Below are 22,875 nucleotides of genomic sequence, written 5' to 3'. Positions count from 1 at the left end.
GTAAGCCATAAACCAACTGAACAAGCAGCTTGTAGATTTTCTCATTAACTAAACTGTTTTTTATTTAATTTTTTTGGGGCAAGAGATCTCTGCTTGGTGTTATAGCCCAGAAATTTATCTTCTCAAGTGCGGTGCACTGCCCACACTTGAGAAATCAACCATCCACCTAACACTTGAGAGGATGAAAAGATGTCACTACCCATGTATTTACAATTGGATTCTTAAGTTCCACTTGAAATGATGAAAATCTGTATTGCTCCTATACCAGTGCGGGGCCAATGAGACTCTGAGAGCACTACAGGGGTTTCAACAAGAATAATTATCACCTTCAATTCGCTGCCCGCTCCAATTCCTCACATAGGAGAGGAAATAACCACCCTACACCCTGCCCGAACATGCTGTCCAAGGTGAGGTAGGATGGTCATTTCCACTCCTATGTGAGGAATTGGAGGGAATTTGACCAGGTAGCGAATTGGAATTGGAGGAGATAACGATTCATATCAACACTGATGGAATTATTGATTTCAAGAGGGCTGGGTGGCAATTTCACTCGTTCCTGTGTCAGTTTATAGGCCGGAAAAGTTAGGGCTTAAATTTGGAATGCCACTGTCTGACATAAATGAGCTCAATTATAGCTGTAACACCCACTGCGAAATCCACACCATTCAATGAGTGTCAAAATCATCCTTTCAATGAGAATTGGGTGGGCCAATCCATGGATAAAAGCCCCTGGACTGTTTGGATTCTAGATACGCCGATAGATTCCGTAGTGACAGCGAGTGCTAACCTTAAGGATTGGGATTGCTTTTTCTTTTTCTTTTCTTCTTCTTTTTATTTATTTATTTTTATTTTTTGTTAATTTAATAAATAGGATTGATTGCTTTTTTTATTTTAAATTTGAGGTGTTGTTCACTGTACCACAGCGCAGCCTCACCCAAGCACATGGGATGGGTGCAATGATTACCCTGCCCCCTGCATAAACTATCCATGTGCCTGGGCGCAAACTGCATTTTTGGTAAATAGGATTGATTGCTTTTTTTATTTTTGGTAAATAGGATTGATTGCTCTTTGGTGGTAAAACCAAAAAGGGCAAAAGTTTTCGTATCTTCTTCACTTTCAGAAACCAAAAATCTTTCCACATTTAATTGATGCATAGCCGTGCAAGTCATTTACAACCCAACCTGCAGACTCTGTCCGTCTCTTCTTATTCACAAGAAAGCTTTTTTCTCTCTCTCACTCCTTCATCAACAATGCACCTCCCCTCATTCCTTCAGATCTCATCTTCTTGAGTTCTTCTTGATTATATCCTTCTTCCCGGCCAAACCCATCTCTCCTGCTATTTTCCTATCTGAAAATAGATCGAGAGAGATGGGTTCTTCCCTCCATTACTGTTCCTCTGTTTTGTTGCTGATTTGCCTTCTCCAATTAGCCAGTTGTTGCGATTACTTCAAAGGTAGTTGGGTAATCGACACTTCATATCCTCTGTATGATTCATTGAGCTGCCCATTCATCGACAAAGAGTTCAGTTGCCAGAAGAATGGCCGTCCTGATTCTCAGTACCTCCATTACAGATGGAAGCCCACTGGCTGTGATTTGCCCAGGTAACGCACTCTGTTTTTCTCAATTAACAATTTTTTTTCTTCATATTTTACTGGTTTTTCTTTTGCCTTTTCTCTCTCTCGAACTGGAAAACTCCATTGGTCAATGGCGTAGTTACAAATGACTGACAGAAATTGATCGATCTATTACGGTTTCCCATAAACTGACTTTTTTGGTTTATTGCGAAAGTTTTTTTTTTTTTTTTTTTTGTTTTAATTTCATATGTCATGTGACATAGATTCTGTTAATCTGATTCATGTGTACAAAGGAAATCTAATAGAGTGTCCCGTGTAATATGGGTAAGAAGTTAGGTTATGGTGGAGACAAACCTAAAATTTTATGGGGGTCCCACATTTCTCAATTGAGAGGTGTTGGTTGCTCTTTGGTCGTCAGATTGGGATCTATTGTAGTTGATGAGGTTTTTTCAACTGTTGATGGTTGATGATGCAGGTTTGACGGCGAGGATTTCTTGAGGAGGAATAGAGGGAAACGGATCATGTTTGTGGGAGACTCACTCAGCCGGAACCAATGGAAATCGTTAACTTGCTTGTTACATAGTGCAGTGCCACATGCCAACTTCACGATTGAGACTCAAGAGGAGGAAAACCTCTCTACTTTCACCGTTCCGGTAAGGTTTCCTCTTTAATCAGACTTTGTGAGAGTGGGACCCACACCCTCTAGATCGGGGACCCGATTTCTCTCGAGGGAAGTTAGGGGGTATCCGATGGCTGCGCTGTGTCGCAGACATTACAATGCACACCAATCAACTATCAAGATATGTGCGACACAGCCCAACCCCCTGCCTTTCAAAGACCCCCTTGGACACTTCTGGGTGCTGGGCTCCATAAAGAGCAGCTCGATGCCTAGATTGCTGCGCTTGAAACCATAGCCAATATTCATGATAGGAAAGAAAGAAAGAAAAATTAATAAATCATGTGGAACATGATCATCTCACCCTCTAGATTGGAGCTGCCATGTGGATCCAAGGGTCCCACCAATTTTTTCCCCTATTTTGCCCTTTTCATTATTGAAAACCATAAAAGTAAAGCTGTAAGCCTGTAAAGGTAAAACAGTTGTACGTCACACTTTATATTGAAACTTGAAAGCTGCCGTCTGTTTGGTCCATAACCAACTCACAGGATCCAAAGGTCCCACCAATTTTTTCCCCTATTTTGCCCTTTTCATTATTGAAAACCATAAAAGTAAAACTGTAACCCTGTAAAGGTAAAACAGTTGGTTGTACGTCACACCTTATATTGAAACTTGAAAGCTGCCGTCTGTTTGGTCCATAACCAACACCACTCGTGAGTCTGAGCTTTATGTGGGGATTACTATTCACTTTTTGGAATCTGGATCAGCTACCACATGAGGATGGGTGGGGACAGATCTGACCCCTCCATGGGGTGCTCATCTAAGTCATCCTTCCCTTAACTTCAATTCCTCTCCTTAAGGTGTGCTTGAGGGGAAATTATCACCTCAATTTGTCGGCTCATCAATTTTCTCAATTCTCTTTAATAAAGGGAGGTGGACTCCATTCGGGCAGTGTATTCGGGCAGGGGATAGAATGGTCATTTTTTTCTCTATGAGATAGAATTGAGAAAATTGACGAGCAGGTAAATTGAGGGGACAAAGATCCGTGCTTGAGCCCCTCAACCTGAAGAACGTATTTGATCGGGGCATTCATGGTTTTAAGAATGGGTGGTCGGTTGGTGAATTGGCTGACACCGATCCCAAATTCCACCATTCTTTATCATTGCTTCTTGAATTGAAATCGGATTAGTCATTATCTTTATAAATCATCTTGAATCGGCTCGATTAATGGGCTGATTTCGATTCTTAAAATGAATCGATTTTCAGCATAAAATAGCTTAGATTCTCGATTTCTAAATCAATTCAAGCCGATTCCAATTCAATTCAGATAGAAATCCTCTCTTACCGATTCGGTTTCCGATTCTAAGTTTTAAAACCTTGGAGGCATTGCATCTTAAGTAGTTGTTAGTATATCTCTTGTTCTTCTTCTTCTTCTTCTTCTTCTTCTGTTGGATTAATGGGATTCTGTAGATGGGTATCCAAACTATCCACTAACTTCTATTAACAGAAAACTAATATGCGTAAATTAAACATCGCAGGAGTATGAAATTACAGTGATGCTGTCCCGAAATGTGTATCTAGTAGATGTAGTTAAGGAAAAGATCGGACGAGTCCTGAAACTAGACTCAATAGAAGAGGGAGACAAGGCATGGAAAGGTTTGGATGCCTTGATCTTCAACACATGGCATTGGTGGAATCGTAGAGGACCCTCACAACCATTTGATTACATTGAAGTAGGAAACAATACTTACAAAGACATGGATCGTTTAACTGCTTTTGAGATAGCCCTTAATACTTGGGCTACTTGGGTAGACACCAACATTGATCCCACCAAAACTAGAGTCTTCTTTCAAGGCATTTCTCCATCCCATTACAAGTAAGTATATATATACCTCAACTATATATATATGGTGCCATGTTTTCCAGGTGGGATGCAGGGGCCACGCCATGTGTGCCAACCAATGAGAACGCATGCAGTGCCATAAAAGGGAGTGAAATTTGGACCCTGATCCTCTACTGCGGAGCTGCCTGGCAGGACCCTACTGCCAAGACACAGCAAAGCTGGGAATGACCGCTTTACCCCTGCCCAAACGCCTTGCTCGAGTGGGGGTAAAGCGGACATTTATCGCTTTGCTGTGTCTTGGCAGTAGGGTCCTGCCGGGCAGCTCGACAGTAGAGGATCCAAATTGGTGAAATTTCCACCATACATGGAGGTCATGATGGTCATTCCGACCCTGCATCCCACGCAGAAAACATTCTACCATATACATCTTCTACAACAATATTGTCTTCTTCTTCTTCTTCTTTTGGATTAATAGCAAAGCAAAATATGTAACAGTGGAACAGGATGGAATGAGCCTGATGTGATGAACTGTAGAGGACAGAAGTTACCCTTGAGTGGGACTACATACCCAGGAGGGTTACCAGTGGCATTGACAGTGCTAAAGAAGGTGTTGAGTAAAATGTCTAAGAGTGTGTATTTGCTTGATGTGACTGAGCTATCGCTGCTGAGGAAAGATGGGCATCCATCTATCTATGGGTTTGGTGAGATGGATTGTAGCCATTGGTGTCTCCCTGGTGTTCCTGATACTTGGAACCAACTCCTTTACAATGCCCTTCTCTGATCTCATACATTAATTGATGACCAATGAGAAAGGAATAATGTTTTAGCATATTCAATTTGATCATCAGATGTAGTGTTATTCTTTGAGAAAAATAAAGTTGTTACTCCCTTTATCTTTTGCTTTGAAAACTAGATAGTCATGTATATATGGCAAGATGAGTCACACTTATACATGCAAACCCAAACTCAACCTTAAGCTATAATTCTAAAGGGGGAGCATTCTATGTGGGGGAGCACAGGGGCACGTGCGCACGGTGCCAATGAGAGCATGTGTGGAAGCACCTTGGAGGGAGATCCGACTCCTCTACTTCTAATGTTCGTACTTCCATCTTACTTTTGTGAGAGGTCAGCATGCCACCGGGCCTGACAACCATCCAACGGTTGTACTTGAAAAAATTCAAAATATTGTGAAAACCAAAAGAGATCTGTTTGAACCACCTTATACCCCAAAACAAACCCATCCGATCGGTTCATTTACATCAAACCAAACCCATTTCACTCACTCACACACTTGGGTAGGGTTTCAAATCGATTTGGGAAATCTAAGGAAAACCTCCATCGCTCCCTTCGTCTCTTCTTCCTTTCACAAAACCCTATTTTCCCATTTTCAAATGGCTTGAAGGAAGGTGATACCTGCACTTTTGAACTCACTTGCAAAGGAGAGCAGAAGGTCTTGGATTTCTCCTTGCTTTGAATCCGGCCATGAAAATACAATCCAATCTCATTGAATCCCAGAAAAGGGTTCACAAAAGTGCTTAAACAAATTTGATGGAATTTGACAATCTATTTTTTTTGTTTGTTTTTTCTGTTTTTTGATGAATAGAATTTGATAATCTTTATTAACGATAGAATGTGATTGTCTGAAACAAATTTGAAATCAACCCAGAATGTCATGATGCGTTTCTCAAATCTGAAACAAATTTGTTATACTTTAACAAGAACCAGTCTCAACCAAAGCACCAACGAATTCACCCCGAAAGCCAAATTAACCTAGAAACCAAATCAAGATCTGAAATTTGGAGCTCTGCTACTCAGGTCGGACAAACCAGATCTAGATCTGGGTATTGTTTCCTACCTTCGTTCTTCGCTAGAGGAAGAAGAAGCTCGGTTTGGGACTTTGGCCTACGCACAAAGAAGAGAGATTATTTTCAGAAAAGATTCAGAGGATTCAGAGGAGGAAGAAGCTCGGTCTTGGGTTCGCTGGGAAGAAGAGATTTGGGTTTCAGAAAGGAGGACGATGAGAACTTTGGTTCCCCAAACCATGGGAAGAAGAGATCTGAGTGAGTGAAATGGGTAGAGGAGCCGGATCCCTCCCAAAGCTCGTACTTGCAAATGGAGCTTCCAAAGCTGGTACTTGTAAATGGCCGATGGGTTTGCTGGGAAGAAGAGATATGAGTGACTGAAATGGGTTTGGTTTGATGTGAATGAACCGGTTGGGTGGGTTTGTTTTAGGGTTTAAGGTGGTTCAAATAGATCTCTTTTGGTTTTCAAAATATTTTGAAATTTTTTAAGTACAACCGTTGGATGTTTGTTAGGTAGGTGGCATGCTGAGCTCTCACGGAAGTAAGTAAGATGGAAGTACAAACTTTGGAAGTAGAGGAGTCGGATCCCCTTAGAGGATGGGATTTCCTCCTTTTATTGGGGTTGGGGTGATCATTTTACCCCTCACTGCCATCAAGAGATGTAAAACTGCATCACCTGAATAGAGTCGATCCTTACTTCAAGAACTTTGATCCCTAAAACCTTTGCCCCTTGAAGACCCTGAAGAAGTCCCTTTACAATGGTCTTCATATTGTCGCCTACGCCAAAAATCATTCTCACAAACGCAATCTGGTTATGCCTACATAGGATAATAACCCATCCCGCCAAGGCATCGGACTCCTGAAAAACTCCAATTACAAATAGAAACGCCTAATCCCTGAAAGCTTGGAGATTATATCCATGTTAGAATAGAATCTGAGACAAGGTTAGAAGAAAAATCTGGAGAAGGAGAAGATATAAAATCAAACAGATGCAAGTCAGTAATCCATCTCTTGGACACATTATTGAGAACCACTGATGGGTTAAGAGTTATGTCTCGAAACGTAACCTGATTTCTATGATCTTAAATGAAATATAACATAATCAAGTCATGCTAAAAAACCATTTACATTCCAAAGATGAAATAAAAATAGTGGAAGAAGAGTTAAAAAGATATTGAAATAGACCCAAGAGAGAGTGTACTGTGGCCAGAGTTCAATACGGACTCCTAGCACCCCTGCAGTCCAAATGCGTTTACTAAAGGAAAGTACTCAAAAGATCCTTCTTGATCGCAAGGCTATTAATGGTACTGGAAAGAGTGCTTTGGCCCTCCAACTTTGCTTTATAGGTCAGTCGTCCCGCGATCTCAAGGTACTACACGAGGGGAACAGGCGAGGGCCTGCCATTGGGGCTCGTACCCGTGAAGTTATGCCCCACAACACAAAGGTACATATGTTAGGTTTTGGGGAATGTGTGGGAAAAAGGATTAAAAAAAGGGAAAAGAAAAGGGTAGAAGATATGGGCTGGAAAGGAAAGAATTAATGGGTGGAGAAAGGATTTTCAATAGTGTAAGGGCGGGCTTAAAATGGCTCAACAACTGGTAAGGTTGCCAACCAGTAGTTTAAGAGAGGGAGACACCCCCACCAACACAATAAAAGAGAACCACCTAAACAAGGGATCGCATGCTTTGATTTACTCTTATCTATCTATTTAAACCCCGGCCCCAACGTTCTAACCATGCTTTTTCTTTTAGTGTCTTCTAATTAATAATAAATTTTGAATATAAAATTCTTATGGTTCTAATTGCATGCTTGGAATTTTTCTTTAAATTCATCAATTTCGAAAAACCTAATAAACTATCTCTCTGATTCTCTCACATACATATGATGCATACATGTGTATCGTATGTATGTATATATGTATGTATGTATGTATGTATGTATGTATTGTACACAAATATTATCATGTGACTCAAAAGCATTGATCTAGTAAAGAAAGTACTGAGCCTTTTGTTAGATTGTGAGGATTGATCTCTTTGGTCGAATCCTGCATTTCTTTCTCTTTTTTTATCTACATACATTATTTCCACTAAGTGTGTTTGAGGATCCAATTTACATTTTAGGCATCAAAGGTTTTTTTATACTAGATTAGTATGAGCTAGATTGGGGAGAATTGAAATGGATCTATCCGATCCAGTTTTATGTTTGGATGTCAAGAAATAAAAAAGAAATAAAAAAATTTGAATTTGAAGAGAAAAATAGACACATAATTGCATCATCATGATTTTTGTTTTTTTATATTCTGTTTTTCTTTTTCTTTTCTTGACATCCAAACATAGCTTTAAATAGAAAATAAACAAGTATCAAACAAATACACACGGAAAAGAAACTGTCGATAGAATTTAAAGACAGCAGTCCTTTCCTTGTAAGGATGAATGACAGCCAAATGATTTTAGTTTATGACCAAAGACTATTAATGAGAAATAGACGTAAAGTCTTTTTTTTTTTTAATTGTTTTTTAAGAAAGAAATAGACGTAAAGTCACGAGATGAGTCAAGAGGAAGGAATTGCTATATAATATTATTCAATACTCAAGACAACCTCTATATGTGGCTCTCACTTCTTTTATACTACTAAGCTTTGCCTCTTTCAGTGTTCTCTATCACAAATTGCCTTCTACTTTGCTTCTCTCTCTCTCTCTCTCTCTCTCTCTCTCTCTCTCTCTCTCTCTCTCAGTTTCCATCTCCTTAAAAGCTATTGTGGAGCGCAGGTAGTGCTTACTGAGAGAAATGGGAATTGGGTTTCAGAATCATTTCTCTTATTTTTCTGTTCTTTGTTGTATTTCAACATGTCTTCACCTTGCCACTCCAAAACCAGAATCAGATCATGAGGATTTTAGAAACATAGAAGCATTGGCATCAAGCAGCTGCAATATCTACCAAGGGAGTTGGGTGACTGGTTCATCTCCTTTCTACGACACTTCAAGCTGCCCCTTCATTGACAAAGAATTTGATTGCCAGAAGAATGGACGAGCAGACAAACTCTATCTCAATTACAGATGGAAACCAAATTCCTGTGACTTGCCAAGGTATTACCTATAGCTACTGCCCTCTCTTATCAATCTAGTCCATCCATTCCTTATCTACACAAATATAACATCTAACCCCCATCAATGGTTGTGATTCAGATTCGACGGTCTAGATTTCTTGAAGAGATTAAAGGGAAAGAAAATCATGTTTGTGGGGGACTCACTGAGTGATAATCAGTGGCAGTCTTTGACATGTATGCTTCACACTGCAGTGCCACAAGCAAAGTATAACTTGGCAAAAAAGGGAGACATTTCCACCTTTACATTTCCTGTGAGTTTTATTCATCTTCTTTTTTATCATGCTCGAGTAGGATAATATGTCTAATCGCTGTGATCACTCCGGGCAGCGCACCATAGAGGATCTGATTTGTCTGTTTTTTTTTTTTCTATTCTGTATCTAGAAGAAAGTACAAAACTATTCAGTTAATGGTCCCAAGATTAGATTAGATTCTCTTGCTCTTCTGCCATAGCTTCTAGGTTCTTCTGGCTTCACCAAACACTTTTCTAGGGCTACAACCCACAAGTGTACAAGACTATAGTAGAGTCGTTTTAGTTGCAATTAAAGCTATATGTATGCATGTGGGCAGTTTTAATCAAAAAGTTTTTAAGAGATGGGGGGCACTAAAGGACATAACTCGTGAACTATTTCTTTTTGTCTATTTCTTAGATTTGACGTTTAACCTATAATTGGCTTTTACTTCCAATCTCTGTAACCCAAGATTTTAAATAGAATCGAATCTCGTAGGACTATGGAGTGTCGGTGGTGTTTAATCACAACGTGTTCTTGGTGGATGTGGTTACGGAAAAGATCGGCCGAGTTTTAAAGCTTGAGTCAATCACGAGTGGCGATTCATGGAGAAACGCTGATGTTTTGATCTTTAACACTTGGCATTGGTGGGTTCACAAAGGCCAAAAACAACCGTAAGAGATTCAGAGAGCTTCAATTCTTTCCTAATTTTTTCGAAACCCCATTTCTAGATTCAATTTTAATGGATTTTACTTGTGGAATTGCAGATGGGATTACATTGAAGATGGAGGAAACACATATAAAGATATGGATCGTTTGGTTGCTTTTCAGAAAGGACTCACAACTTGGTCTAAATGGGTTGACACAAACATCAATCCAGCTACAACCAGAGTCTTCTTTCAGGGAATTTCACCAACCCATTACCTGTAACCCTCAGAAACTCTCAATCTCTGCAACTAATTTAGCAATTAAAACTGTGAAAAGAATTATAATCATGAGATCTGAGATCTTCATTTTTATGAACAAAAACAGAGGTAAGGAATGGAATGAACCGAAGGGAACCTGCAAGGGGCAAACACAGCCTGTAAGTGGATCGAGTTATCCAGGAGGATCACCTCCGGCGGCGGCGGTGGTGAAGAATGTTTTAAGTAAGATGTCGAACCGGGTGGAATTGCTGGACGTGACGACATTGTCGGAGCTGAGGAAAGATGGGCACCCATCTGTTTATGGAATGGATGGAAATGATTGTAGCCATTGGTGTCTTGCTGGTGTTCCTGATACCTGGAACCATCTCTTGTACGCATCTATCGTCCTTAACAGTGCTGGCAAACAATAATTGCCATTACCCTAAAATTGCTTTTTGATTAATTGTTTGATGGAAAGAATTAATCAATAAAGTTACTCTGTTTCTGTTCTATTCTTTGGTTCTTATTTTCTACTAAGTACTTGATTGTCAGTCATTGTTTCACACCAAAGTACCAAACCTAGCAGATTGGATGGAGGACTATCTCCTTTCCGGCCTTGTTGATGCTTTGGCGTGCACTCCCCCTCGTGATAATGCTGCATGACCAACACTGTCTTTCAGGGAATCTTGTCCGAAAAAATTAATATAATAAAGATGGATAGTGTTAGAAAAACAATGCCTAAAAATGAAGATTTTGCATAAGAAAACGAAGATACAGAGAAGACAAACACACAACACCAAATTTTAGGTGGTTCAACCCCAAGTAAAGTAGGTTACATCTACGGTGAGTAATAGAACTGTTTCACTATTTCTCTTAAGTTAAAAATTATAAACCCTTAGATCTCTCACCCTCTCAAGGAGATAAGGACACTTTATAAAAGAATTCTAACTCAAAAAAGTATAGAATTGCCCCTAGAAGCCCAAGAAACCCATTGGGTCTAATTCGATCCTAAACCCCACATATGTAGATATACATATTGATTTGAAGATCTTGACAAGCTCTACAAGGGTCGTATGCACTTTTAGACCATGTTACCTTTTTTTAACAGGATAGATCATAAGAGAGATTGAAGCCTTAACTTTTGACATTTGTCCGTCCAATTCAAAGATTTCTTCATACATCCAATGGTTGGGATTGACCACATCAACTATCCATATACTCAAAATGAAGCATAGAATGGGTACTCCCTCGTTAGAATCCCTAGTTGTACTTCCATAAATAGTTTCTTTTCCTAAGGTTTTAAAATTTGGATCAGTTTATATTGAGACCGATCCCAATTAACCCTAATATTCTGATTCATTGGAAGTGAATCAGAATTGATATAGATCAATACGGCACCCTATTACGAGTTTTTAAACCTTACTGTTTAGCCAACGTGGCAGAAACATTTCTAGTGCCGGAAACAATTTCTCAGCTTAAACCACATTTAAATTGGGCCTTCGAAATTTAAGCTGTGCTAGGGACCAATTTTTGTGTGGCCCAGAACTACAATTCCAATCAAACTCCCCCATGCATCACTAAGCGGAAAATTATCTCTTCTAGTTCCCTGCCCGGCCCAGTTCTTCAGTTCCTCTAATTAAGGGGGGGGGGGGGGGGGTGGACCCCACTTGGGCAGAGGTAAGGTGGTCATTCCAGCCCTCCCCCATGTTAGAGGAACTTGAGAATTGGGCTGGGCAGGGATCTGGAGGGGATAAAGATCCATCACTAAGCTGACCTGACTGTTTGAGAGCCATCTCTCTCTCTCTCTCTCTCTCTTATGTGTTAGTCATGCCTGATCTGTCACTTCTAGTTGCAATATGAAAAGTGTTTTGCTAAGGTATCAAGAAACTTACATCAATGTGACATTATGACTCCTAATATGGTTGCAAGTTTGACCGTGTTGGCCTGAAGAGGGCCTGGGCTGAGATATCCAGGCTATGAACAGGTCAAGGCTAGAAATTTCTAGCCCTAAGTCAGGGTCGAGCCGGACCAAGGTTGAGGTCTTGGGCTAAGTCCAACCCAGGCTAGCTCGACCATGTTTTAAGTTACTCTATAAAATATATATTGATATAATATATATATTATAAACTATAAACATTACACATATTTTGTTAAATAATATATTATACATGAAGATAATAAGTGATATAATATATTTTTGATAATTTTCTACCCGACCCAGCCCAACCCATGCACCTATCTTTTCCCCTCCTCATAAATAGGTCAAATAGAGTCAGCTAGACCTGACACTGAGGGCGAGTCAGAGGTGAATTTTTCAGGCCTTGAGTGGGTTGGGTTGATGTTTTAAAATGTCTAGGCCATCCCGACCCCCTAACTCCTAACATATAAATATTATGGGAGAGGTTTCCGTCGGTGTATGAAGAAATCTGAAAGCCACACCAATGGCTGTCTGTAAAAAAAGTATTATTCACATGAAGTCTATATATTTAAAGTGAAGAGGAGAAAAAAATTTCAAACTAACTCTAGTCGTGACGGATTGGTAGAACACAGTTTTCGTGAGATTATAAAAACCAAGATATAAGTTCACACGTAACAACGTCACACAAGTCAAGTTGGGTCACTGGGTATTTGACGTTCCCATAATTCCTCCGAAAAGATGAAGATAGAGAGACTACTACTACTGACCTTATGTTTCTCCATCAGACTAGTGGTTGGTGTAGGACCTCCTTCATTACACATTTAATGGAGTGGACGAGAATTGACACTAATCCAGCTTCAACTGAGCTGTCACCATAGAAGAACCCTCTACTCAAACACCTCTCCCCGTGTCTTGAACCCCCAATAAAGAACACACCCCGTGTCGAATTAACTCATCCCTTCAAGAGATGTGATTTGTTTCACTAACAATGGAGAATAGGTTATTGTCATTTTTCCTCGCACCTCCCATATTGTATTGCCAAAAAACATCTTCACTACATATTTATAGTGAAATAAATTTTTGGCTATTCAACTCACAAATTCAAGTGACGAAATTCAAGATATTGTACCCCCAACACTCATTTACATATTTGGCTATGGCTCATTCAAGCATGGAAAAAGTAAACAAAGCCTAAATCCATAAGACTCTTACACTAGAGGTAACACATGAAGGCTTTCTTGTATGGTCCACCAAATTGTCCCCGTGCAATTCCCCTTGAAAGGATGATCTTATTGTTCGATATACAAGGTAAGGTCTGGACTATACATCTTAGATCATCGGATCAAATATTTCAAGTAGTAATATGTGTGGAAAAGAGATCGTTGTCTGGGCCTCTAGAGCCTGCACGTGTGCTAACCAATGAGAGTGTGTGTGCAAGCATCGTCCTAGATAGGATTTCTGCTTTTCCATGGGATAGCTTAGTACTTTCACGTATTTCTGTGTCTGAAACCACACGACTAGGCAGCATTCTTTACCCCAAAAAAATATTCCTTCAAAAAATGAAGTTTTTCTTCACCACACGGTGAAGGTTCACTACATCATCCTAGGATTCACAAACCCCGATAGGTTTTAGCATGTTCCCCAATATATCCAATCGCACACCTTTGAAGCCCATGAATGATTGAAGGAAAACTCAGTCAAAAAAAAAACTACATCAATATACCCATTCCTCCTCTGGATTATGGATTTAGTGTATGGTATTGGATTGGTTATCCTAGAAATTGATACAATATTGATATGGATTGACACGGATCGATCAAGGTCGGACAGTTTTGCCCCTGATTTTCTTAAAAAGAGGGTTTTTAATAGTTTTATCCCTAATACGTTATGTTCCACCTATACATGATCAGTCAAGTATCAAGATCGATGACTAACAATATCGATACAAATTGCCGGATAAAGACAATCCAATACCAATACCTCAACCTTTTTTTTTCTTTGATGAAAACTACCGATACCTTAAACGAATCCGAATCAGCTACCCACATGGGAACGGATGGGAACAGATCTAACCCCTTAAACCATGTCCTAGATATCTCTCCCTCTCAATTACGTTTATTTTTATCGTATTAATCCCCTCAATTACTTCAGTTACTCCCGTTATCAAGCATGAATTAATGCAAGATTTTGTCTTGTTTAGAAATAAGACCGGCAAAGGCACTACGTTCTGTCGGTCTCTTCCTCTCTTTTTGACCACTTAAAACTAAAAAGTTTAAACCTTTATTTACCTAAAAAAATGTTGAAACCTTTTTCCCACTTTGGTTCTTCAGTCCATAAAATACATGTGATCTCAACTGAGAAGCATTTCACTACATTCAATCCCTCTGCTGTAAACTTCTCAATTTGAGTTGGGTTCGTTCCTATTATCATTTGTGTCATCTCTATTAGTTCTTTCCTCTCTCTCTCTCTCTCCAATTTCTTCCTTTTACCAAAAATAAAACTTTCCAATTACTTCTTTCCTCTTTTCTCTCTCTCTTCAATTACTTATCTCTACTTATCTCCTTTTAGGTCCTTTACAGGTTTATCTCCCAGTAAGTTGTTTTGTTAAACCCCAGACCCCTCTCGTAGCTTAGTTTCTTCATCACTTTTTATGCTCCAATCTTCTTTTTCTCTTGCAGAGACTGAAAACTGAGGGACATGGGTTTCGGATTTCATAACTATTTCTCTTCTGTTACGGTTCTAGTTTTGATTTCGTCATGTCTTCACCATATTGCTGCGAAATCACATGTTAGACACAGAAGCAGATTAGGCTGTAATCTCTACCAAGGGAGTTGGGTAAATGATTCAGCTCCTCTCTATGACATTGCGAGTTGTCCTTTCATCGACAAGATGTTCGATTGCCAGAAGCGGACGGATAAAGGCTATCTCAATTACAGATGGGAACCCAGTTCCTGTGATTTGCCAAGGTAATCTCTTTATCTTTTTTTCTTCAGTTCTCTGGGTAGCGATCCATCAATTAAATCTAACCCTAATTCCATTTCATTTTACTAATGTTGTGATGTAGGTTTAATGGAGAGGATTTCTTGAGGAGGTTTCAAGGAAAGAAGATCTTGTTTGTGGGAGACTCACTGAGCAACAATCAGTGGCAATCTTTGATATGCTTGCTTCACTCCTCAGTCCCCCAGGCAAAATATAACTTGGAAATGGAGGATCCCTTTTCTACATGTACATTTCCGGTGTGTTCTTCTTCATTCTTTACTGTACCTTTCGTTTCATCCATCCATCACATTAGGGCTCTCTTATAATGATTAATACTAGAGATGAACAAAAGCAAATCTTGAATAGGAATGAATTTGTTCTCCATTTCTTCTTAGATTCTTACTTTGTGACTAAGATCTTGCAGGATTATGGATTGTCTTTGATGTTCAATCACAACAACCTCTTTGTCGACATTGTTAATGAATCAGTTGGGCGGGTTTTAAAGCTTCAATCCATTACAAATGGCGATTCATGGAAAAACGTGGATGTGGTGATCTTCAACACTTGGCATTGGTGGTTCTACAAAGGATTTTTACAACCGTACGTTAGAGCTACCAAGAACACTACTTAATAAGTTTCAGAAACAGAGGAGGCTTCAATGTAGAAAAACTAACTCCTTTCAAGTCCCATTTAATGGCTACGTTTTTTTTTCTGTTGCAGGTTTGATTATATTGAAGATGAAGGCAAGAGATATAATGACATGGATCGAATGGTTGCTTATGAGAAAGGGCTTAACACATGGGCTAAATGGGTAGACTCAAACATCAACCCAGCCACAACCAAAATCATTTTCAGGGGAATTACTTCCGTCCATTATGAGTAAGTTCCAAAACTCCATTAATCAAACAGAGATTAAAAGAAGAATGTGAGAAACTAATGAAATCTTCTTGATTTCATGATCAGTGGAAGGGACTGGAGCCAGCCCGGTCAGACCTGCAATGGGAAAACACAACCTGTAAGTGGATCGAGATACCCAGGAGGTCCTCTTCCGGCGGGAGCTGTGGTGAAGAGAGTATTGAGTAAGATGTCAAAGCATGTGGAATTGCAGGATGTGATGACGCTATCGCAGCTGAGGATAGATGGACATCCATCTATTTATGGGATTAATGGGGCGAAGGGAGTGGATTGCACCCATTGGTGTCTTGCTGGTGTTCCTGATACTTGGAACCAACTTTTATATGCATCTTTTGTTCTTAAACAGTGATGGTATAGAATGATAACCATTGTTAACATCCTTTGATGGAATAAATTCTTCTGTTTTTTGTTGGTCTTCCGTTCTCCTTCTCCAATGGTAGTTCCGTCTGCTTCTCCTATTTTCCTTCTCCGACGGCTAGTTGCGGCTGCTCTGACGGGTTTCGCACAAATCTAGCACTATATGCCTAATGGGGTTTGATCTGAGCGTTAGATTCGGTCAGTTTTGTGTGAAATAGATTAAAATGTTTGATTCAACACGTTTCATCAGCTCTGAAACTTTCAACGTATTTATTAAATGAATACGGTTATTCAGTCAAAATAAGAGGGTTTTGTTCATTTCACAAAGGGATCCACTTATGAAAATGATCCAACCACTCTTTTTTTTTACTAGGCTGGATCCTCCAATTCCCGCCACGGTTGGAAGAGAGCCAAATTGTTCTTAAATATCTAACATTTGGCTACTCTCGCTTGAGCATAAAATCACTGAAAGTGGGATTTCAAATTGGTAGATGGTTGGGAATGAGTTTTTGTTATTTTATTTGAAGCTGGGTATGTAGGAACGATGGGTTTTTAGAGATTCGTTCTCCATGGAACTTTGAATTAAGAAGGAAGAATTTTATATTGAACATTCCACCTAATTCTGTCCTTAGGTCATTACTGTGTCCCACAAAGCAAATTGCGGTGGACACATATCCACGATGGGCCTAGCGAAACCCATTGAAAAGGCCCACAAGTAAATGTGAGTGGGGCCCCACCAAATATATAGAAGTTGTCAATTCCATACGAAAAGGCCTATAAAAGCCAATCTGCCCCAACTCACATGATGACACATGCGTATCTCCTTTCATCAACAGACAACTCTTGAAGCATTTTAGGTTGTCAGTAGGACTCATCTTCTCCCTAACTGTACTTCCTACTTCCCATGCTATTCTTTTGTTGAAATTCGACTTCAGATCACGGATTTAGTAATCGGAGTCGGCTGATACCAATCAGGATCAGCCTGTATAACGGTTTTAGGTATCAGTATTGATATCGCTAATCAATGATTCCGATACCATACTAATACTGTATCAATGAAACGGTATAGATTAAGAGGAAAACAATTAAAAAACTGGTTTTTTAGCAAAACAAGGGGCAAAACTGTCCGATACAGGCCCATCTGTATCGTTTATGAAGGTGATCAATACCTGATCCGATACTGTGCACTAAAGCCATGGCCCGTATCGGTCCAATCCATAGAATTTGCCTATGTTTCTTTAAAATTCAATTTTGGAAAAAATAACTCTACCTGATCATATGGCTCCTACACCCAGAAATAGACATAAGAGTGCACAAAAATACCGTTCTATCCTCCATGAATAAAAAAATTGTATCTATATTGATGCCCCTGTGTGCGTTCGTATTAGGCTATTAGCCCCCAAACTGGTACTAGTGCAGTTAGTGATTTCTTGCCCTTCATGTTTTTTTTTTATCTTTTTACTCTTGGTCTGTATTGATAGACTGATAAGGGAATTGGTCAGGAATCAACATCGACTTCAGCCAATATAGAATCCTTACACCATGCTTGAGAAGCATTAATTTGGATCATTGCCAATTGTCTTTCCAAGTGTCACGTGGCAAAAAAAATGGGCCTTGTGACAAATTTTCCTTCCATATCTGCCAAATTCACCCAGTTTTTTTTGTTTTTTCTCTTCCTGAGCTCGGCATCATTAGATTGAACATCTTCCACATGTTGAGCTCTCAGTCCAGAATTGTACTGCACTGCTTTCTTTAGGGAATTGGAGAGGATTTTAATCAAAGATAAAAAACGCGGGTTTCGATCAAGTTTCGACCTAATTGAAACCGAGTTTTGGTCAAAACCTGGTACTTTCTCTCATACGTGGGAAACCTTGGTTAGAGGGGTTTCTATTGAAACCAAGTCGAGAAATGCTTTTCTCGGTCGAGATGATGTATTATATAAGCCTGGTTCAAGGCGCTTCAACCATGTTTCGATCGAAATTGTTGAAATTGGTCGAAACCATGCATTTTTAAAAATCCACCTCAAACTCATCTTGAAAAACTTGCGAAACCAAAATATCTCAGTGATTTCAACAGATTTGGGCCGAGTTCTTGATCCATGATTTTTAATTTATTCATGTATCCATGATGTGAACTTTTCTTTTCCCCATGAGCAATGTCATTTAAAAGTTATTCCTACATTTTTGCTTTATGCAAAACAAAGCATCCTACATCTTTGCTTTATGCAAAACAAAGCATGGGGTAAAAGGAAGAGACTTCTCTACTTCCAAGGCGGTACTTTTCGCCCGTCTTGTATGCTGGGCAAAGCTGGGCGCACGGAAGTACTGCCCGCTTTGGAAATAGAGGAGTCGGATCCTGGGATAAAAACCAAGAAAACAACTAAAACAAAACCTTAAAAGAAAATAGTTTTAATAAAAAATGGCAAAATGTTTTGTGCATGCACAGCCATGCATAAAACCGATGGATAAGAGATGAGGTTATGCGATGCACCCCTTCACCCTCATCGACAGCCTTATGCCTGCTGTACTCATCGTGCGGCGTTGCAGGTGTCATGTGTGCACAGCGGACCCCACATGACACACATGGCACCTACTGCTAGCGCAGCACGATGAATACAGCAGCGGATAATGATTTGTCATGTATGTTGTAAGACCTTGCACAAAGCCTCTCCCCAAAATTTTTTGAAATTAAAATTTTGATAGAAAGAACGCTAACTGGTGTTGTGACTCTGCATGTACTTGTGCGGCTGTGCCAAGGAACAGCTGCGTGCGAAATGACCGACGCAATCCCGGAAAGACAAAAAGAGTCAAGGGCCGGTGCAGCCATCATTTTGCAAATGGTTGTGCCTGGGTGCAGGTACACGCCGAGGCACAGCTCCTGAAAGTTTTTTACAAATATAAATACAACAGTTTATTACCTCAACTTAATGGCCTCTCTTTGTTGTCACTTACGGTAAAGCATCGGATCCAGATATTCTACAGCGTGGGCTGCCCGTCTTGTAGTGTTGCGTAGACACAAGGCGGTGCACATTGACCACCTTACCCCTGCCTGAGCGCCTTGTCCGAGTGAGGAGGTTAAGGAGGTCATTGCGTGCGATCTTATGTCTGTGCAGCACAGGCAAGATAGGGCAGCGTGCCGTAGAAAATCTGTGTTGTAAAGCACCTGAAGCGTTAATTACTTTGGACCAAAAACAAAAACGGTGAAGCGTTACTCCCTGCAGGAGTCGATAGACCCCCAATACGTGGAAACTGGAAAGCATTTAAACAATGTAAGCAGCTGGCGGAGTCTCCCATAATTAAAATAGTCATGCACGGAGATGCAATTTCTTCAATTCAAGAGGAATATCAGTCAAAATTAATCTTCTTCTCAGTTGCTTCTTAATTTCCTTTGTCGCCTCAAACTTTTACATGATTTATTTTTTTCCTTGCATAGGCTAAAGTAGCAAGTTTCTCCCTTAAATTCCCCCTTTCTCAGCTTCTTTCCCAAATGCTTCAAAATCCTCCATTTTCTTGCAAACAGAAAACCTGAGGTTGCTGCTGTGAGAAACATGGGTTATGGGTTTGATACCAATTTCATTTTAGTTGTTACTTTAGTTGTACTGCTGATCTCTTCTTCATGTCTTCACCATGTCTCTACTAAATTAGAGCCGAGTAGTAGATGTAATCTCTACCAAGGTAGTTGGGTGAATGATTCATCTCCTTTCTACAACTCATCTAGCTGTCCATTTATCGGAAAGGGATTTGATTGCCAGAGGAATGGAAGGCCAGACAAGCATTATCTCAACTACAGATGGAAACCCACAGCCTGTGATTTACCAAGGTGAAGAACTACTGGATCGCCGCGCGCAATGTCCGCCTTACCCCTATTATAATCACTATGGGCAGTGTACCGTAGAGGATCTGAATTGAGAACTACTCCATTCTTATTTTTCTTTTATCTATAGTTAAGAACCCATCAATTAAATCAAAGTATCTCATCATTTTTGTAAACGTTGTGATGTAGGTTTAATGGCGAGGATTTTTTAAAGAGGTTTAAGGGGAAGAAAATCCTCTTCGTGGGAGACTCACTAACCAATAACCAGTGGCAGTCTTTGATATGCATGCTTTACACCTCAGTCCCACATGCAACAACAAACTACAACAACAACAAAAAAGGCGCAGAAAATGGAGGCTTCTCCACGTTTACCTTTCCAGTGTGTTCTTCTTTCTTCATTAATAAACTCTTGTTGTACCCCTTGTGCATGCGCTGTTTCATTCTATCAATATTAATGGTTAAATCACTTTCTCGGCTAATAAACTTGTTTCTTGAATTTACAGGTCCATGAAGTATCCGTGAATTACGACCGCAATCTGTTCCTAGTTGACCTAGTTACTGAAAAAATCGGCCGAGTTCTCAAGCTTGACTCTATCTCTGGAGGTGATCCATGGAAGAATGCTGACGTGTTAATCTTCAACACCTGGCATTGGTGGTTTCACACTGGAAGACTACAACCGTATGAACTTGATTTACATATTAATCCAATTAATAAATTTTTTTTTCGTCATCTCCTATCGAAATATCATAGATCATTACGGGTGGGCGTCCCAGCTCAAGGAAGAGCGCCAAAGGGGTGGGATAATTTTCTCCTCCAGTTCTTTGCCCAATCCAGTTCCCCAATGCCTCTAATAAGGTGGATGGGCCTCACCCGGGCAGAGTGTTCGGGCAGAGATAAGACGGTCATTGCCCTCTCCCTGGGGCAAAAATTTTTTGTTTGAGGGGAGGGGGGAGTCTAGTGGAATAATAGGATGTACACATCCATTGAGGGAGGAGGGGGGGGTTCAAAACATGCGACCTCTCACCAGACTTAGGTCAAGGTTCTACTGCACTGGCAGTTATCACCATGGCAAGAGGTGCTTCCCTTCATAACACGTTCTAATAAGTTCAAATGATTTATGAACAAAATTTTGGTCTGATTTCTCCTAGGATCTAGATCTTCTACGGTGCGCTGTCCGTAGCGGCCTGAGCAACGCATGCAAAGACCGCCTTACCCCTGCCCAAACGCCTTGCCTGAGTAGGGGTAAGGCGGTTATTAAGCATGCGGCCCAGTCTACGCCACAAAGGCCACTACCGGGCAGCTGCGCCGTAGACGATCTGAATTGTTTTTCCAATCAATTCTATATTAATTAAGATCCACAATATCCTTCCTTTAACAATCTTCTTTTATTTCTTCTTATTCATCAAATTTTTCCTTTCAATAACAAAACCAAGATCGATCTCCATCTTCTTGTTTTTCCCCGGCCAATATATATAGCTAGAGTCGATCTATTTCTCCATAATTTTATAAAGGGTTGTTTCTATTGCAGATGGAACTACATTGAAGACGAAGGCAAGATATACAAAGAAATGGATCGTTTGGTTGCATTTCAGAAAGGATTAACTACATGGTCCAAATGGGTAGACTCCAACATCAATCCAAACACAACCAAAGTCTTTTATCAGGGCATCTCTCCAACTCATTACATGTAAGCCTCAGTAATTAATATTCTCCCCCAATATTAATAACTGATTAATAATCAAACCAGGAAATTAATAATTCAAATTGAAACTAAAACCAATTAAATCTCATTTCCTAATTAATAATTTCAGAGGTGCGGAGTGGAATGAAAGGAAAGAGATCTGCAAGGGGCAAACAGAGCCTGTAAGTGGGTCGAAATACCCAGGTGGGTCAATTCCTGGTGTAGATGTGGTGAAGAATTTGTTGAGTAAGATGTCAACGCCGGTTGAGTTTCTTGATGTGACGACCTTATCGCAGTTGAGGAAAGATGGACACCAATCTGTTTACAGTGGTGATCCGAAGAGTTTGGATTGCAGCCATTGGTGTCTTCCTGGTGTTCCTGATACCTGGAACCATCTATTGTATGCGTCTTTCGTCCTAAATTGAATTTTCTTTGATGGAATAAATATAATGTGTTTAATTTTGGTGTTTTGGCGTTCTTGAGCAAACCGCTAGTAAGACTATTCACCCCGATGATTTAAGGGTTTAAAGGATTCACTTTTTTTCCCCTTTCAATTGCTTCACATTTCAATCAAAGAGGAGCATTTTGTATGCATCTCATTTTGTCATCCTTGAAAGCCATTCTGACGATAAGCGCATCCTTCGAGATGTGGGGATCTTGTTGTATCTATGGATTCAGAAGATTTTCCAAACTTCCTGACACGTTAACAAACGTCAATGTAAAATGATCAAAATAACCTTCAAAAGAAAAATATAAAGAAAATAAATGGTTTTTTTTATCCTGAAAATTTTGCCCGGATGTATGAATAATAAGTTATTTTTTCATACCCAAATTTAATCTGGAATTAAGTTCATAAGCCCCTTCATTGGAAGAAACTTCAATTTTCTACGAGTGAAATCTATATTAAAGATAGTCATTACTGACAAATATTGTCCCCAATTTTCATACCAATCAAAATCAGAGTGTGAAATATGTTTAAAAAATGGTTTTTGAATCATTCGATTCAGACAAGTGGAGCCTAAGACATAGGCATCTGAACATTCGACGTTTCTAGGTAGGTCAACATTGAAAGGGCTTGTGTTGCCAAATATTGACTATCGATTGACATGACATTCATGTCTAACGAGGGACCCACTGGG

The 22,875-nt window shown here is 39.8% G+C and overlaps 4 protein-coding genes across 4 annotated transcripts; all 4 read left to right on the top strand.

The window, feature by feature from the left end:
- The first annotated feature begins 1,353 nt into the window (after positions 1-1,353).
- On the top strand, positions 1,354-4,929 carry LOC122650341 (protein trichome birefringence-like 41). The gene is made up of 4 exons (XM_043843742.1): positions 1,354-1,601; positions 2,050-2,227; positions 3,729-4,066; positions 4,529-4,929. The coding sequence occupies exons 1-4, from the start codon at positions 1,369-1,371 to the stop codon at positions 4,812-4,814; spliced, it is 1,035 nt and encodes a 344-aa protein (XP_043699677.1). The 5' UTR covers positions 1,354-1,368; the 3' UTR covers positions 4,815-4,929.
- A 3,688-nt stretch (positions 4,930-8,617) lies between these two features.
- LOC122650339 (protein trichome birefringence-like 38) lies at positions 8,618-10,551 on the top strand. Its single transcript, XM_043843740.1, has 5 exons — positions 8,618-8,920; positions 9,020-9,191; positions 9,666-9,841; positions 9,935-10,093; positions 10,200-10,551. Exons 1-5 carry the CDS (start codon positions 8,622-8,624, stop codon positions 10,501-10,503), a joined length of 1,110 nt encoding a protein of 369 aa, XP_043699675.1. The 5' UTR covers positions 8,618-8,621; the 3' UTR covers positions 10,504-10,551.
- Positions 10,552-14,624: 4,073 nt separating this feature from the next.
- On the top strand, positions 14,625-16,303 carry LOC122650340 (protein trichome birefringence-like 38). Its single transcript, XM_043843741.1, has 5 exons — positions 14,625-14,956; positions 15,055-15,226; positions 15,394-15,569; positions 15,690-15,848; positions 15,933-16,303. The coding sequence occupies exons 1-5, from the start codon at positions 14,688-14,690 to the stop codon at positions 16,231-16,233; spliced, it is 1,077 nt and encodes a 358-aa protein (XP_043699676.1). The 5' UTR covers positions 14,625-14,687; the 3' UTR covers positions 16,234-16,303.
- A 2,711-nt stretch (positions 16,304-19,014) lies between these two features.
- On the top strand, positions 19,015-22,161 carry LOC122651002 (protein trichome birefringence-like 42). The gene is made up of 6 exons (XM_043844349.1): positions 19,015-19,097; positions 19,761-20,060; positions 20,244-20,433; positions 20,558-20,733; positions 21,584-21,742; positions 21,867-22,161. The coding sequence occupies exons 1-6, from the start codon at positions 19,015-19,017 to the stop codon at positions 22,159-22,161; spliced, it is 1,203 nt and encodes a 400-aa protein (XP_043700284.1).
- Positions 22,162-22,875: the final 714 nt, after the last annotated feature.

This window comes from Telopea speciosissima, chromosome 2 (assembly GCF_018873765.1).
Source record: "Telopea speciosissima isolate NSW1024214 ecotype Mountain lineage chromosome 2, Tspe_v1, whole genome shotgun sequence".
Lineage (NCBI taxonomy): Eukaryota > Viridiplantae > Streptophyta > Magnoliopsida > Proteales > Proteaceae > Telopea > Telopea speciosissima.
Note: the sequence above shows the minus strand (reverse complement) of the source record. Positions and strands in the feature narration are given on the sequence as shown.

What these genes read in the sequence shown, in the direction of transcription:
- LOC122650340 (XM_043843741.1), top strand. Translation starts at nt 14,688, where the DNA reads ATGGGTTTCGGATTTCATAACTATTTCTCTTCTGTTACGGTTCTAGTT. An exon ending in AGTTCCTGTGATTTGCCAAG is followed by an intron (nt 14,957 to 15,054) that starts GTAATCTCTTTA and finishes GTTGTGATGTAG; the next exon opens with GTTTAATGGAGAGGATTTCT. An exon ending in ATTACTTCCGTCCATTATGA is followed by an intron (nt 15,849 to 15,932) that starts GTAAGTTCCAAA and finishes TTTCATGATCAG; the next exon opens with TGGAAGGGACTGGAGCCAGC.
- LOC122651002 (XM_043844349.1), top strand. Translation starts at nt 19,015, where the DNA reads ATGACCGACGCAATCCCGGAAAGACAAAAAGAGTCAAGGGCCGGTGCA. An exon ending in ACAGCCTGTGATTTACCAAG is followed by an intron (nt 20,061 to 20,243) that starts GTGAAGAACTAC and finishes GTTGTGATGTAG; the next exon opens with GTTTAATGGCGAGGATTTTT. An exon ending in TCTCCACGTTTACCTTTCCA is followed by an intron (nt 20,434 to 20,557) that starts GTGTGTTCTTCT and finishes TTGAATTTACAG; the next exon opens with GTCCATGAAGTATCCGTGAA.
- LOC122650341 (XM_043843742.1), top strand. Translation starts at nt 1,369, where the DNA reads ATGGGTTCTTCCCTCCATTACTGTTCCTCTGTTTTGTTGCTGATTTGC. An exon ending in ACTGGCTGTGATTTGCCCAG is followed by an intron (nt 1,602 to 2,049) that starts GTAACGCACTCT and finishes TTGATGATGCAG; the next exon opens with GTTTGACGGCGAGGATTTCT. An exon ending in ATTTCTCCATCCCATTACAA is followed by an intron (nt 4,067 to 4,528) that starts GTAAGTATATAT and finishes AATATGTAACAG; the next exon opens with TGGAACAGGATGGAATGAGC.
- LOC122650339 (XM_043843740.1), top strand. Translation starts at nt 8,622, where the DNA reads ATGGGAATTGGGTTTCAGAATCATTTCTCTTATTTTTCTGTTCTTTGT. An exon ending in TTTCCACCTTTACATTTCCT is followed by an intron (nt 9,192 to 9,665) that starts GTGAGTTTTATT and finishes CGAATCTCGTAG; the next exon opens with GACTATGGAGTGTCGGTGGT. An exon ending in CACAAAGGCCAAAAACAACC is followed by an intron (nt 9,842 to 9,934) that starts GTAAGAGATTCA and finishes GTGGAATTGCAG; the next exon opens with ATGGGATTACATTGAAGATG.